The sequence below is a fragment of the Leiobunum rupestre genome, chromosome 5, assembly GCF_980474605.1.
Source record: "Leiobunum rupestre chromosome 5, qqLeiRupe1.1.hap1, whole genome shotgun sequence".
NCBI classification, from domain to species: domain Eukaryota; kingdom Metazoa; phylum Arthropoda; class Arachnida; order Opiliones; family Sclerosomatidae; genus Leiobunum; species Leiobunum rupestre.
In genome coordinates, this window is record NC_143388.1 from 12,456,607 (window position 1) to 12,474,408 (window position 17,802).

The 17,802-nt window shown below is 35.1% G+C and overlaps 2 protein-coding genes across 3 annotated transcripts in view; one reads left to right on the forward strand and one right to left on the reverse strand.

Annotated features, from left to right (window-relative positions):
- The window catches only part of Shrm (shroom), a 311,815-nt gene that overhangs the window by 109,775 nt on the left and 184,238 nt on the right, over nt 1-17,802 (forward strand). For both annotated transcript variants that reach the window (XM_090175035.1, XM_090175036.1), the window contains one exon: nt 15,869-16,678. In XM_090175035.1, coding sequence (XP_090031161.1) covers nt 15,869-16,678 — 810 coding nt within the window. The remainder of the gene's footprint in view (nt 1-15,868; nt 16,679-17,802) is intronic.
- Nucleotides 11,237-14,143, reverse strand: LOC149943561 (putative cytochrome P450 49a1). The gene is made up of 8 exons (XM_090175575.1): nt 13,947-14,143; nt 13,644-13,881; nt 13,387-13,577; nt 13,126-13,324; nt 12,874-13,027; nt 12,444-12,692; nt 12,179-12,382; nt 11,237-11,384 (listed from the first exon to the last, which is right to left on the reverse strand). The coding sequence occupies exons 1-8, from the start codon at nt 14,104-14,106 to the stop codon at nt 11,274-11,276; spliced, it is 1,506 nt and encodes a 501-aa protein (XP_090031701.1). The 5' UTR covers nt 14,107-14,143; the 3' UTR covers nt 11,237-11,273.

The following is a 17,802-nucleotide window of genomic DNA, read 5'->3' on the forward strand; positions in this document are numbered from 1 at the left end:
ATACGGTTACGAATATAATCCGAAAAGTGTGACGCGTTAACGTCAACTTTCGACGTTTTATTACCACGCTAATAGTAGTTTATTAGCGAGTGTAGTATGAAAACCCCCATCAACTATTCGCTCCCAGGTTGGCGTCCACTTTCGACATCTGTTTTTCGCCCTCGAAGCGGTGCTTGGTGTATTTTTGACCACCCCTCCCGATTCTACAGTAGGCCTACAATACGCCTGCGAGGGAACAGGCTTTGAAAAGCGCTGTTGCTTTTCGAGCTAAAGGTTTTCGTATCGCTTTAACGTACGGGATATTTTTATTGTACGGCTTCCTCGTGTGTTTCGCGAATGAAGATAACCAAGGTCCGTCGGGCTTCGAATATATTTTGGATAATTCCCCATTGGCTCGCGTAACTGGTAGCATGACCAAGCGTCGGTGAGTATACTTTCAGTCAAATAACTGGTTTCTATTTGTTGTTGTTATAAACGCTACCGAAAAAGACGACTGGAATTAACTTCGGATTAATATTTGTACTCGCGTCATTTCCTCATTGGTTTTGTATAAATTTAAATAAACAACTTACTCGTGCCTGTCAAAACGCGATTCAAACTCAAATAGACTAATCCATATTTCTGAAATAGTTTCGTTATATAGGGATTGAGTTTTACATTAGGTGACGTTGCTTATTTTTATGATTATGCACGTATCTTCCGCGACATTTACCCTGTAGGAAAACAACAACTGTACCGTGATTCGTCATATATTAGAGTTAGATATGGCTTTTGAAAATATTTTGTTTCGAGTTGTATTTGCAAATGATCAACGCGAAATAGATATAGGGAAAACAACAGCATAATTTACGATACAGGCTAGGTTTAATTTGCATTCTTATTGAACAGAAATATCTTACTTGCTAATATTCTGTAAGGCTACCTGGCAAATACTTTAAGCTATGCGAAAAAGTAGAAAAGACCAACAATTTTGAAGGAAAAATAACCTTTAATTGGTACTTCGTTTGATAGGCTTTCTAGGAGAAAAAACAACTTGTAAACCAATTTATCTGATAGACAAATGAACGAACTTCACTGTAGTGATATAGAGATTTACCATCAGATTGATCGCTTTCCTTTCTGTCATCATAGCTGTCTGTTCCTTTAAAGACAACTCCAATAAACAAACAAAAGGAAAAACATTATATCCTGTAATCGAATAAAGTTGTTCAACACGAACATTTTCGTGGGCTTGTAACCAAACATTCAAAACGCTTATACTTATGTGTTTATTTTACGCTTAAAAGTAGAAAATGATAATTATTATTTTAATTTTATGGTGCTCATATATTTACATTTATATAGAACAAGCAATTTTGCTTAAGTTAAACAAATATCAATAATACAGCAAAGAGATAATTAACAACGTTACAAAAATTGTAGGATATATATTATCCCTAAAGCGAACGCGATTAAAATAGTTAATATGTTAAAAGCTAAGCGCAAAAATTAACAAAACGATTTAACAGCAAAACAAATGTCAGTCTAATTGGTTATACAGTTGTTCCATGCCTATTTTAATTAACCATTTAATAATTCCTTTTTAAAACATTTCGCATAACTTAAGCGAATCTAATAAATTATGTTTTGACAGATTTCTTTATAGAACCTATCAACAATATCATTTACATCAACTACATTCAGAGTACTATATATATTATCACATAAAATATTATCTTTTATTTTATACGTATATAAGATATCTCTTACGCGTACACTGTCTCACAGAAAAGACTTCAAACGAGCTATACAATATACAACGATTTTTAATAGATAATTTCGTATATAATTTAAAAAATTTCGGTGTAATATCTATCTGATATATCTGATAAATCCGGGATAAATTCCCGGAAATTTTAAATGGAGATTAAAATATAATATACGACGCTCAATTTCGCATTCGCGTTGGATGATGACAAAAGAGACATTTCCCTATCGCAGCTGTAAAGTGTCGCGGGTATCGATATTGGGGGGACTCCAAATGTGTCAAAGTTCGTAACTGATAGCGGGGCGAAGTGACGCGGAATCCGTAAAACAGTGGCAGCAACGGAGGGTAAAGATAACCCAATTAGGCCTTTCAGCGACTATCCAACAAATTTAGTCAAGTGGAAAATATCAAAAACAGGGGCTTTCCAAGTGACGTTTACTCGCAATGGCGAGGATAAAGAATGTATCGCTCTTTTATGGCTGTCGTTTATAGATTAAATTTGAGCCGTCTTTGTCATCGGCCTGTCCATACGAACTTTAAAGGGTTACCACACTATTTAGCCGTTCAATTTTATGGGTGTCCGGTTACGTATAGAAACAGAAGTCTGTAAAGTGTGCATTTTTTTATAGAGTTATTAATAGGATTTAGAAATTTAAGTTTTATTTTGTATTATACAAAGAATATTTGATGCAAACGTAATATGAGACTGGATAAACTTTATTTTGCACATACTGTTTACGCTACACGTTTACGCTAGGCAGGCTTTACCTATCTCCTAGGGATGCACCGATATGTCGGCCTATTTTTCTAATATCGGTATCGGCCAATATCGACTTAAGCGAAGCCGATATTGGACGATACCGGTATTAAAAAAATATTTTCAGGAAAGACTTCTGAAAATAAGAAAATTTTCGATTAACTTATGATAATATTTTATTTTATTAGCCGCGCCACGTACACCAGACTTCAGAAGATAGATCATACCTTTTTTAGACAGGGGGTTACGAGTATAAACAAAAAACCACGATATTAGATTTGTGATAGAAAATATATGTATCACGTAAAATGAAAAAAAAACACATATGCTCTTGCAAACATTTTTAATGAAAAAATTAGAATAAATTGGTATGACAATGCACTGAATCGTCTTTTATAATGATTTTATCATATGCACTACTGTTATGATCAATAACTTTGTTACTATCGGCCGATATATCGGTGAATTTCTACTATCTACTCTAATACCTTAACTTATATTTCAAATATTGTCAATTTTTATTTAGTTTATAAAAACTTAAAACTTAATCTTACCACAATACGTGTCAAATATTCTAATTTACAACAAATATTCTAATTTACAACAAATATTTTATAATATGTTAATAGCTAAGAAATTAATGAAAAATATTGCTTTAATTTAGACTTTGTCTTAGAAATGGTATGTGCAATAATTTTATGAAATAATAGAAGATAGCTCGATAAGTGTGAATTAGGAAATACAGTTCGTTGAATCAATATTTGAATTTCCAAAAGATACCTTAAATTCCAACCGTTTTCTTGTTGGGGTAGGGTCTAGCTGTTAGTTCAACGAACGGTAGGTGAAAAAGTATCCGTTTACCTGTACGTAGCTTTTACCTGATCGATCGCTTTGGGAAAATCTATGTCAATGGTTCACCGCAGTCGACCTTGCATCCCCTCCCCAGCGTATACTTATAGATCTAGGGCCCCCAACGGAAATGCTTGGATTTCTTTTGTTAACCTGCTATTTCAGCACCGGTCAATGAATAGCATTTTCTGTTGGCGCCGGTGTTGAGTTACTCTCGAGAAACGATTGTGAAAAACAGCCCGTTTTTCACCTTTCTTCGAGAATTTTTCGGCGCCATTTTATCATGAAAAAACGATTTGTTTACGGAGGAAAGTACACCTTTTTCAACCTCCGCGTTTGGGTATGACCGTCCGTCAGGTCCCTGTTTTCTAGACAGTTTATCATCTTAGCTTTCAGCCCTCATGAACTAAAGCCAAGAACGTTATCGTGTGAACTCTGTTTGCTGGAAGATAAACCACGCCCCTCTGCCTTTTCCAGTGTAAATCTTCATCCCTTCCCTGAAGAAAGAGGGTATACTTTCTGGTACTCTATCTCACTATAGGCGGAGAATATCTTGGGGGAATCATGAAAACAGAGGCTATAGTAACAGATACCTATTCTCTGGTAACACGAATGCATTCTTGCTAAAGGATATATAATAACTACGTAGACGATTTATAGTTTTTATACTAACAAGGAAAGGATTGCCGAGTCCGCTTGATAAACGTGTCGGAGAAGAATAAAGCGTATTTTTAATTCGTAAGACGTTAGACGTCGAAAATATGATAAGTTGAAGGAAATATTCGATTCCTAGGGCGATTAATGTCAAAGCAAAAAGGTTTGGAAATTGATGAATAGCTAATAAACTTTTGTATGGAAGTAAAAATCGACTATTCTTGTCGATTTGAAAAAAAAACCACATCAATGTTTGAAAAGATAGTGCTCTTTTTAGCGTAATGAGTCTTAATGTCTCTTAAAAAGGGACATTGACTCTTAACTTATGGAGAATTTGAGTGAAAGTTGCAATTAAGTCACGATATAGCTATATAAGTGCGGAGGTTAAATTGTCAAATGCAGCGGCCAAATAGTGTGTGACCCCCGCGGTATCAGGGGTCCGTGACCGAATAATATTAGGCGATATAGGTATGATCTGGAAACCCTGCCCGCGGCGACACAAAGAAGGTGCGTTCGACCTTGTCTAGGACGTTTCGTGTCCCCCTGCTTTTTATTTTGTTAGAAATCCCTGGTAAACACCATCCTCCCATCATCTACACAGAGGCTTTTTTTTTGCTCAATTTTTTGTTAGTGTCGTTAATTTTGCTTCTCGTCCTTGAATTGGCTAATATTAGGCGTTTTCTGGATTAGCTTTTTAGACCTGAAGCCCTCTGGCGACGGCTTGATGCCTTGGCTGGAAATACGTAATAATATCTTCCCTGTCCTCCCTCGTTTGCACCCCCCCCCCCCCCGCCTCAATTTTGACTTTCTTGACATTCGGTTTTTGTACCTTTAAACGAATTTGAATGGCACTTGGAATATATGGAATTCATTTTTTGATTTATTTTACCGTGTGACGAAAAATATGTTAAAATTATACGATATAGAATGATTGATAACTGTCAGTAGATCAGTTTCTTTCATGAATTAATAGTAATTCTTCAAGTTCAATTTACGGTGACTTAAACTAACTTATCAACCTAAAGCAAAGTATAGCATATTTAACCTGGGTACCATTAGTAAATTTAAAAATGTTTCGGCATACGATAAATCTGGAATCGCGAAAGGTCTCAATTTTAGAAATCTTGTACTTAATTTGAATTATAATTGACTAGCTCAAAGAGATGTTGTTCTTCGAGTAAGTATTACTGTATCTTTTGACTATAGGTTCTCATGCCCATCTGAGGGACTTGATGTGGCATTGGATCAAAAATGACCTCGGGGTGTTTTAATTCGCTACTATGCAAAAACTTTCTGGTTCTGTTGGCGTTAATTACCTTTTTGAAGCTTCATTATGGATTAGTAGGTTTATATTATACATCATCCGCACTTCGTGGGATTTTTTGATTCAGTATTCCACGATAAACATTTTTTCGCTTCTGATTTATCTAGTTTAGTCACGCTCAATTGGTATTCGGTTATGGGAGGAAAAGGCAAAACACGTCATTGCTTCATTATGGAAAACCTTTATAATACAACTTTCGTTTCATTTTTCTTATCTTTCTTGATTTTTGCTGCAGCTGCGATTATGACAGAAATCCAGGTGCCCAAATGTTTTTCATATTTAATGTGTCGGCGGTGGGTATTGCTAAAACTAATCCTTTTTATTTTACCAAAATTTGAATTTAAATATGATTGTCTCATTTTAAAAATGCAAAATATTTCGTAATTAGTTATTTTAATATCTTTTTACTTAAAAAACTTATCGAAACAGACATGTCTAACAAGTGCGTATGGAGGAAATGCGAAGTTATTGAAAATTTTCAAATATTCCCGAAGGTTACAGTTATTGTGGTTAAGGTTACTTATGCAGGTTGTACATAAACCCTACAACATTGCCGATAAGGGGTAAAATAATTAGTGATAATACATTAACATAATAATACATTTCTAATGTAAATTAATATAATAATACATTTCTAATATAAAATTAATATAATAATAAATTTATAATATAAATTAATACAATAATAATTTTCTAGAACACTTTAATAAAATAGCACATTAATATAATAAAACATTAATATAATAAAACATTAATATAATAATACATTAATATAATAATACATTAATATAATAAAACATTAATATAATATATTAATATAATAATAAATTTGTATAATACATTAATATAATAATACATTTTTATAATACATTAATATAATAATACATTAATATAATACATTAATATAATAATACATTAATATAATAATAAATTGATATAATACATTAATATAATAATACATTAATATAATAATACATTAATATAATAATAAATTTGTATAATACATTAATATAATAATACATTTCTATAATACATTAATTAAATAAATTTCCATAGTACATTATTGTAATAAATTTCCATAGTAAATTAATGTAATAAATTTCCATAATACATTAATGTAATAAATTTCCATAATACATTAATGTAATAAATTTCCATAATACATTAATGTAATAAATTTCCATAATACATAAATGTAATAAATTTCCACAGTACATTAATGTAATAAATTTCCATGTATAATACATTTCTATAATACGTTAGAAATTTATTATTATATTTATTTATATTAGACATTTATTATATTGATATTTGAAATTTATTATTATTTTAATTGATATTCGAAATTTATTATTATATTAATTGATATTCGAAATTTATTATATTAATTTATATTCGAAATTTATTATTATATTAATTGATATTCGAAATTTATTATTATAATAATTTGTATTAGAAATGTATTATTATATAAATTTTTGTAAAAATGTCTGATGTCAACTCTTTATATTTTGCTGTATATAATGTAGATCTAAGCACCACGCGTTTAATATTTGTGTGAATCGTAATAATAACTTTCCTTAAATTAACGATGAAGTTAGTGACAGATACAAATCGTTCTTATTGGAGGGAGGCATACATGATTGTTTTTAGGTCATCTAATTTGCATAGCTCCATTTTAAATTGTACGTGATTGTATGGCTCCGTCTTCTTAATTTTAATGCGAGATTTCGCTAGGTTACCAGTTTACCTTATTTGATTTCACGAGGAAAATTATTTTCCGGAAATACTCGGCATTTCTTTGTTTGTGGGCCTGTTTCCGCTCTAATTCTGCAGACGTCACAGAGAAATGATATCAGGGAGCCCTTAATTATATATTTTCGAATCGAAAGTACAGCTGCTCTTCAAAAAATTGCTTAATATCGACCGATTTAAAAGAAACTCAACCAACCGTGGTTTTTTTTAACATAGATTTTGCGGGAAATTGTGTACCTAAATCATGGTCAAAATAAATTAGAACTTATACAAAATTACCGTGAAATATTTGAGAATTATATAAATTTGGCTCATTTGGTTTTTAACTTTAATACTTTTAACGTAAGTAACAAAATAACCAAAAGAATAACCGAACTTATTCTCTCAGTTATTGCGCAATCAAGTTTTAGGTAAGCACAGAGCTCCATGGTGTCTAAATACAACGTAGAACGACAATATTCTACTCAGTTCGGTTGCAGGTTTAAATTAGCATTACAACAATAGGAAATGCCGTACTTATGTTAATATGTTACTTATGTTTTAATATACAGGGTGTCACAAAAGGTTATGCAAAAATTTGAAGGAGTTGTAGGGGGTGAGTTGAGAAGTATGCCTGTTTTTTTCCTATTTTTCTACAATGAGTTACAAGAGCGCCAGAGTGCTTCAAAGTGTCGCCCACCAGCCCCTGGAAGTAGGCTGCACAAGCGCAAAACCAAGAAGCAGGGACTTTGAATACTGTTTAAGTTTACTTTTTTACGCTGGTTACCTCGATTTGTTTACAAAGACCTTTTTTACCTATCACACGAACCCAAACCTTAATGTTCGCATTTCCCTGCTGCTTGATTTTGCGCTTGTTGCAGTCTACTTCCAGGGGCTAGTAGGCTACACTTTGAAGCTCTCTGGCGCTCTTTTAACACATCGTAGGAAAATGGGGAAAAAACGGGCATGCTTCCCAACTCACCCTCTACAACTCCTTAAAATTTTTGCATAACCTTTTGAAACACCCTGTATATAGAACGGTCATTTTTTGTTGTAAATTCAAGCCAGTAAACACTTCAAAAGCTAAGGAAAAAAACAGATTTTAAATCCACGTGAAATGTTTATACACCTATTAATAAACAGCTGCCACGTTTTGAGGCTCAAACCAGTTGTAATAAGACCCTAATTTCGTATAAATGCGACGGAAAATACGTTAACGATATTCGAGATCTTCAACTCGTGGCTTTCACTATTAATATTGGTAAATATTAAACCTTCAACGTGTATTTTTCCGAAGGTGCATCGAATTCGAATCCAGTCGTTTTTAGAAACTTTGAAACGTAGCTGTTACTCTTCTCGAGGTAACTTTGTCCCGGAGCATTATGCAATATATTTAAGGCGGGAATGGATACGTGTTGAAGTTGCACCGTTCATCTGGCTTGAAAAGAGAACGTTATTCGTCGGAAAATCGTTTTCACACCACGTATAATTCGGAGATTCGCGTGCGACTGGTCGAATGTACCCTGTTATTATTTCTATTTTCACCATCCTCTTAACTTTTAATGGCTATTTATTTTGAAGCTAGGGTAATAGGTTATACGCGCCAGCAATAGCCGCCATCGTCTCTGAGAGATCCGTACTTGTGACCTCCGTATGACCTTCGCGAGGAGGCGTCATAAAGCAAAAAGCCCCAGTGCCTCGCTGGCGTCGCTCTGAAATCGTCTTCCAAGTTCAAAATTTCGGCCATAACCTCGAGTTTCGAATCTTAGGAGATAAAAAAATGTCTTCCAGTATATATAACGCTTGTACATTTTTCGAAAGTAGAAAAAGTTGTACTATTAAGAATTTGGTGGGCCTCCTTTGAAAGATTATTTTCGCGACTGGCTTCTTTTACAGTTACGGTTCTTAGCTCTAGGTGGTTCCGTTCTAACCCCCTCCGTATCAAATATTTTTTGCCTCATGCGAAATTAAATCAGATTTTGATTATTTTTAAATTGAAATTTCTAGTTCTATTTTTACTCTTAACTGTGGAGGTTTGTCTTAGATAAAAGCCTTTATTAGCAGGCATTTTGCAATAGTTAATAGGTAAATTCACCATTTTAAACGGTGGCCATTGTCTACTTTCGCGCTATTTCAAGCTGAACTCTTTTAATTTTGTATTTTAACTTATAAATTAATATTTAAGTGTAGAACAGCCTCTTGTTTAGTGACTAAAATAATTTGTACAATTTTAAATTTAAAAGTAATTAAGTTATTACGTTTGAATTCGGACCCCCGGAGCTAAACAAGCTGGGCAAGCGCCAAAACTATCCTTTAGTTAGGACCTTATATCTCGTTAACTATTAATATTAGAAATATCAAAATTATTTTAAGTACTAGAGGAAGGTTCAGCCTAATGATAAAAATATAATTCAATTAAGTAATTTTTAAAACAGAAACGTTCAGCTTGAACGAAAAAGAGGCTTTTACTGTATTCTTCCCCCTTAAGTTTAATCGTTTCCGGGAGGGGTTTTGGTACCTGGTTGTCTCACTACATAAAAAAATGGGTGAATAATATGTCGAAAATCTTGACCTTATTCCAGTTATTTATTACGATTATGAGACTTAGTACTTAAAAATTAGGCTTATGAAAAGCCTAGAAGAAGCAGGATAACCTCACGAAAACTGTTTATTTATCGCACATTTTAGATAATTTAAAATTTTAGACATTTCAGACTGTTGGCGCCATCTATTAAGATTTCGGGTATTAAACAACCGCCCTCTAATGGCGTTATCCCTGCGAAAAGATCTTATCACTCGTCATATATGTGTCGTATTTTAGACATTTTACTGTTGAGCGTTCACAATTTAACCTTGAAACTTTCTTTTGGTTTACGTTTCACGATATTTTTATTTACTTTACAATAACGTATTCGCAATATATTATATTCTTTAGTTAAATGGCTTATTTAAAATTTAAAGTTATTTTTGATTTTTGACGTTGAAGTGGAATATTATTTTAAAATGTATTTATATTATCGGCTTCGAAATGACTCCAAAGAAAAAACCATTTCGACAAGGCTCCAAGCTATTATTTCCATCCGCAAATTTGACCTTTCTCTTGCCTACGGGGTACCATTTCTTTTCTCAATCTCGGCTTTTCGAGGTCGGAGGGCAAATCTTTCACGACCTGTTACAAATAAATTTTTGCTTCTTTTAACCCTATTCAAGACGTAAGTCTTCTCATTGGGCGTTTGCCGACTTTCAATTTTTTTGGCTCGTCTTATACCCCTAGCGGCCGGGAAATGAGCTAAAAAAGATGGATCAAAGTCAGTTTCAATTCTACTTTGACGTTTCTTCTTCCGAAGAAAAAAATAATAATCCGTAGAAAAGAAATCTGTTTCTTTGAAATGTGTTCGGCGAAATTTTTTTTCTAGCTAAGATGAAATTTGATTTCTTCGGTTAATTTTTATCCACGAATTCTGTCCTGGTCTCCCGGATGCGCTGAAATGAAGATTTACGCTGAGATGTCTCTTATTAAAGGAAAATGTTTTTATAAACTTTTAAACTTGGTTTTTTAACGTAATTCAATTTAGTACCTGGTAATTTTATTGATTTAGATGACAAGACAACCATTTACTTATTTAACGTTCCAAAATTACCAAGATGTCAATAGACAAGATGTCTGTGATTGTTACGAAAAAATACGTCAACAAATTCTTCTCAAAGACGTGTTTTTAGGTCGACCAAACAATTGCCAGTTGAAATATAAAATCTTAACAACCCTGACCTTATAAATGCACCGTGCTATTGTGAAGCAAAAATTGGCCAGACTACATAGACGCTCTACATAAAAAAAAATAAAAGTTGAAGGTAAAATTTAACGAGATGCGCTTTTTTTTCTCTTTCAAGCACCCCGCGCGGAGGACCAGGTTGAACTTTGTACGAAAAAATTAAGTAGCTTCATCTGGAAATGCTTTTCGGGTTGTTTTTATTGCTTAGTTTAGCCCCAGGAGCCACAGTATATCTTAAAAGGAAAGTTTTTAAACGATGCTGAAAAAATTTAATGCCTCGTAAAATGTCTAGTTATGCTTAGGCACGCGCTTTGAAACGTTTCTTGAATAGAAAAGAAAATGATATAATTGTTTAAACTTTATTCAACGGAAACTTAAAACTTTTAATCCAGGGCTTATAGAATTTATTTGAACGAAACCAGCGTAAAGTCGAGATCATTCGCGGTCGTAAAATTTGAACCGTAACGGTTTATCTGGAAAGTTGACAAACTTAGTGTAACAGTCAATGTTTTCGTGATGGTATTCTACTCGAAAGCTTCGAAATATCTGAAAAATACGCAACATTTAGAATAATTATAATAATAATAAGCTATATTTATAACCTGCATTGCAACAGTCCTGAGGCCCTTTTAACCGCGATACAGGGGAATTTAAACCGCGTGTGAGGAATGTGGCTAGCGTCCTTACAATATCTTTTGCTTTAAGACCTCTGTAAGTTATTATGTAAAGAGGCACTTGCAAACTCAACACAGAAGGAGTTGTTCCGAGTTTTCACCCAGTGCCACAAGCTGGGATCAAACCCGACTACTCGTGCTGCGAGGCGAAAGTGCTAACCACTTCGCCACCCTGCCATAATATTGTTAATTTTGAGGTGGAACTTTAAAAGATTTGCGTGACGTAATTGTTATTTCAAAGTACCTCTGATAATAGCCCCTAATTAGTTGTCCTTCACCGTACGCGCGAATCTAAAATGAAAGGTGCTATTGCGTATTCGCTAATGATAAACGATTTTGAAACTATCATACGGTTTTGTGCTAATTAGATATTAAATTAACGTTGTATGAAAATTAATTAAACTGACCATTTAAAACGCTCTTAATGAGGATTATTTTTACTCTGACTAAACTGAAGATGGCGCTACACAACACTATTTAATAACGGCGCGCAACGCATGCTCGGTGGTATGTTCCAAAAACTACGTGCCATCGTTGAAGCATCGTACGCCGTTATTAAATAGAAGTGGGGAAAGCCCCTTAGTTTTGTGCAGCGCCATCTTCAGTTTAGTCGGAGTAAATATCTTCATTGTGATTATATTAATTATTATTATATTGTTAGCGCACCCTTAATATTGCTGTATGTATTTCTTGTTCCGAAAGTCGTCTGCCCACGCAAGAGCGAGGTCCAAATCCGAAAGGTAGAAATACGAAAGGATGGATGTCTTTCTTCAATTCCGGTTCCATCCATCGCTCGGGTCGAAATGAAGACGCGTCTTTGAAATTTCTGTCCAAGTGACAGGACGGTGCTGTCTCCAGTACCGTTTGCGTCTGTTTTAATATATACGCGTTAATTTCCTAGCGGAAAAGTTCTACTTTGGTCTTAACTTACTCCTGCCGGTATTTGGTACCCTCCTACGATCATATCTCTAGTTAAGATTCTTTGAATGCTTCTAGAAGCTTGGGTCAGTCTCGCGCTTTCTCTAAGACAACCTTTCAAGAAAGGAATGCGAACCTGATAGTCCTCTGGAATTGGACTTTCGCGGTGAGGAATGAGTCTTCTTATTTCTGACGATAGCTTTTCTTGGTATTTGGGATGACGAGCCATGTGATATATGAAAAACGCCACCGAACTTGATGTCTGTAATGATAATAAAATCAGCTAGGCTAATACCCAAGGCACCACCTTAGGCCTAATTCATCAAGCGACTTTTAAAGCCATTAATTCAGGTGGCCGGGTTACAATGCGTAGGAGGGTGGTGGCAAGAATATATAATAGTATGGGAGCACTTAATTTCGCCATCTCACGACTAATTTCTCACCGAATCTAGCCCAGCCAATAGCATGTCGTGTATGGCTACCATTACTGTTTTCTCGTCAATTCCTTGCGTGAGCAAATTTTCAATGAAACCATTGTGGTTTGTCGTTTCGTTGTTCATTCTCGCCTTTGTTTCATCCATATATTTTTGGGCGACACTGAAAATTAACGCGTTTTAATTGTAAACTTCTGGGGATAATGCTCTACGTGTAAGAATTATTTGTTCTCCTCCCTTACAGAAGTTGAACCACATTACCTGGTAATGTAACTCAGAACTTTGTGAAACCTATTGTATGTTGGCGTTCTAACCCATCTCCAGAATTGAAAGTACCCAAATTCTAGTTTATACATCAAACCAAACATTCCATTGACAGACTCTATCAGTTTCTCAGCTTCATTATTGCTGCCCGAATTTAAGCAGCCGAGTTTGGTACCAAATATGAATAGAGCTAGAGCTATTTCAAAGTTTCAAATTTCTTATAAATAGGAATAAAAACATTTAATTTTATTAACTCACATTCTAATGCCCATCTGTTTAAGTCGTCGCTAAAGTTCGGCATTTCCATTGAAATCTGACGGTGCTTTTTTATGTTGTCGCGCAATTCTTGGGACACGGAATCCATTTCATTTAAGTAAGAAAGCAACACTCGCGGTTTCATCATGTATTGTTGTACTTTTGACCTTAAACTTTGCCAGTCAGTGCCATCTCTACATCGACAAAGTGATAAAATATATTGTAGTAAAACAGTCGAATATTTCCACTTGTCAACTTACGCGTGAAACAGTCCGACATGCGAAAGTTTATCCCTGTTGTCCAACATGTAATTTTTCAAGGAAAGGAGCTGCTCACGTCTAGGATAAGGACCTTCTTGTCGCAGAACTTCTTCGATGGCCTTTGGATCAAATATGTGTACCGTTTGCTTCGAAAAGGACGCATTGTCTCGAAAGATTGATCCGTATTCGTTGTACTTCTTCAAAAACGTCATCCTGGATCGGTTTCGGTCGTAACGTCCTTCGTTTAACGGAAACGCAATATTGTAGTCTTACCAACGCCACCTAAAGTTTGTTTTCACTTACCAATAAATGGTAAATTTTTCCATACATTTGTTGTTAAAGAAACTGAGGGTATTTCCGAGAAAGATTTTACAGGAATTTCCGTTATTTCCGTATACTTCTGATTGAGTCTGACATACTCTTCTAGCAACTTTGCTGGAGTTCTGCATCGTAGCGACTTCATTTCGTGTGACCTATCTTCCTAAAAAGGAACGATTTCTACAGAAAACGAAGGTGAATGCCAAGTTTTCCTCCTTTAAATAAATGGGGTCCAGTTATAATTAAAATTTGTTCAGCTGAATTAATGGTTTATTGCCTCAAGCTCCTGGCTGTATAAAGTCATGAAAATTATATTGCATTTACATTTAAGTGTATCTAATTAAACTCTGGCAATGATTTCGATTTTCAGTAAATTAAAGTTTGAAATCGTTTATTTCTGTCTTTAAAAGAAACCGTGCGTAGAATCAAGTTGTTGTGGTGATAGAAAATTTCCTCAATCAGCTTTTCTTCTATTTAAAAAGTTAAAATAAACTTAACTTACGTTTCCACAACCGAGGCGACACCTAATTAAGTTAAATATAACAACTGAATAACTATTACCGAATTACCAATATATTATCACCGAATCACCAATATATTATCCATGAATTACCAATATATTATCACCGAATCACCAATATATTATCACCGAATCACCAATATATTATCACCGAATTACCAATATACTATCACCGAATTACCAATTTATTATCACCGAATTACCAATTTATTATCACCGAATTACTAATATATTATCACCGAATTACCAATATATTATCACCGAATTAACAATATAATATCACCGAATTAACAATATACGGTCACTATGTTACCAATATACTGTCACTATAGTATTACCACCATATTACCAATGTTATCACTAATAATTGAGATAATTAAATAATTTTCCTCGAATCGAACTTCAAAAATTATTCATGTATAATAATAATAATAATAATAATTCACGAAATTTATGAAAATGAAAGAAAATAAATTTATACATTAGATTTGAGGGAACCCGATAGCATCCGTAGTCGAAGTCGTAATAAAGAAGTTGTCTATAGCAAAAATCTACTTACAAATATTTCAAATAATTTCAAAACGTTTAAAAAATATTAGGTACCAGGTTAATAAAATAATAATTTTCAAACATAAAGGAGGTTAATATAATTTTTAAATGAGGTTAGTATAAATTAAATTCGAGGTTATTGGTACTTCAGGTACTTCAAATTTCTTTATTATTTCGGTGATTTTCATTCTGTAACTTTGTACCTGCTTGTTTGAAGGGATAAATTTGTAAAATGAAGTAGTCAATGGTATCAGCTTAAGTTAACTATTTTCACATAAGTGTGACCGCTCACGCATATTTACTAAAAGCCATTTCTATAATGACAACGCATTTTTTTTTCAACTTCAGAACACGTCATTCGCCTTAAAACGTGATATTTGCCCGGTCGTAGCGTGCAGGATGCTAGGGAACCGTGCACTTGATAAATATGCTAGTTTCAATAACCGCACCGCCATCTATCGATTTCAAAATTAACTATTAGGATGGTACTGTTCACAAAAAAGGAAGCCTAAACTGACGTCATAGTTCACCCAGAACAGGCACCCTTGTCTGCTTTTTGGACTAACGGCGCATGCGTCAGATAAAATTGAAACTCGCTTATTACTTTTGAGTTGCGCATTTTTCTCGATTGAGGCGCTTATCTGATGGGTGTGACGTCAAGTGTACGTCACTCCACACATAATAATTATTTCTAATAACTGACACACACTTATGGGAATAATTATAGACTAATGGTAAAATTTTAAGATCGAAATATTCTCAAAAAACGTCCTAAGACTTAGCCGAAGGTAGTCATTATTATAATTTTCGAATTCCTCTTTTATCGTTTTTCCTCTAGAAGCGGTGGTTGCGTAACGAATGGCAACTCTCATCCCAGTCGGGAACCGGTGGGGGGGAGCCAGCAGCCGGCTCCGGCTAGAGAGTCTAGCTCCCTCTGGCAGAAAGCTTCTCAACTAAGACAATCTTTTCGCAAAAATTCGGCCGCCTCGAAGTCCTCGAAAGGCGGTGATAATCAAAAAGGAGTTGTTCTGAACCGGACCGCGTCCACCCAGCAAAGGTCATCGGAGGGGTCGGCCAAAGGTTCCAAAAGCGACCATCGGAGAGCGTGGGGCTCTCAACGGGAATTGAGATACAAGAGGGAATCGATTAAAAATTCGCAGTTCCCGGCGGTGTCGACAGATGGCGAGAGCAGTCCTTCGTTCGAGCGCCGTCACGTTCGCTCGCTCAGCGATTACGAATCGCCCAATGTCGACCATTCGGGAGTTTTGGAGCAATCTCTGTATTCGTCCAGTTCTACTCTCAACGACGAAGTTTTTCTGTTGCCACATCAATCGCGAAACCCCAGATCCCCTCGTAAACTAACCAAGGACTCCGGATACGAAACTAGCGCCCAAGGAGAACCGGACTATGTCAACGCTGATTGGTTCACCGAGAACTCTACGTCACACCGGAAATCTGAATCCTTGTGCTCCCTGACGATGGACTTAGGCCACCCCCCGGTCAAAACTCTGCCAAACGGTCCGCGCAGGCTCTCTTCCGGTTACCATTCGAGCGGTCACTCTCAAGTGCCGCCTCCTCCACGTGGTCAAGGCGTGACTCCGGACGACGGCTGCAGGGAAGGGTCGAGGATGTCTGTCAGCTCTGTGTCGTAAGTTGACCTTTCATTTCCACTTAACCTATTCATTATGTTAGTACCTTTATCGTTAACGACCTAATGTTGTGACTGTGAAGCATTTCATTTCCAATAACCCCAAACATTGCGCGGGCATTTTATTTCCAACAACCCTAAACATAGTGCGGGCATTTTATTTCCAACAACCCTAAACATAGTGCGGGCATTTTATTTCCAATAACCCCAAACATTGCGCGGGCATTTTATTTCCAACAACCCTAAACATAGTGCGGGCATTTTATTTCCAACAACCCTAAACAAATTACTTGTGGCATCGTAGCGGTACAACTCAATCATAATTATTGTCAATAAATTTTCCATATATTTTTGTCAATTTTTTATCAATTCGTAAAATTGATTTATTCCAATCGTAGGACGATGTAAAAGAGCGCGTAATTTCAATTGCAAATGTGACCAAGTTCTTACTACGATTTCTTAACCGGTCTCTTAGTAACCGTTTGCAAAGTCAACCTACTGAAACATTCCAGGGTGTGGAATTGGCAACAGTAAGCGCAGATCACGCTTTACATATCAGTAGTTCAGCTCAGCCGCTTTCGTATTCTATGCCAAGGGACATACGATATCGTTGAATACAGCTGACGCGATATAATCCCGACAGAGAACGTGGCCATGTAGAGGCAGGATAATGTTATCAACGCTATACTGGAGGCTCGCCTAATAAACCCCACCCCCGTTCGGTGCCTCCCTATGTAATTACATTCCGCGATAACGAATTTATGCGGCGTTACGGTTTTTATGACTGTGTAACATTGAATGACATAAACAAGCGTTAAATGACCTTTTGTATTAGAAGATTTAATATCATGGGAAATGGCTTTCTACAATTTCTTTTCAAATTGAAATATGTTATGATTAACTATAAAGAAGCACAATTGTTTGCTCACACAACTTGCGGAATATCAGAGGTCAGAGATCAAAGGTTAGAGAAGACCGTTTGCAACTATTAATTGCACCTTCTAAATTTTGAACAATGAAGCGTGATTAATTATGGTTGGCTGATTTAAATCAAATTGATTTAAATCGTGATTAAAATCTAGATTTAAATCAAGTTATTTTTTTAAAATCGTTGATTTAAATCA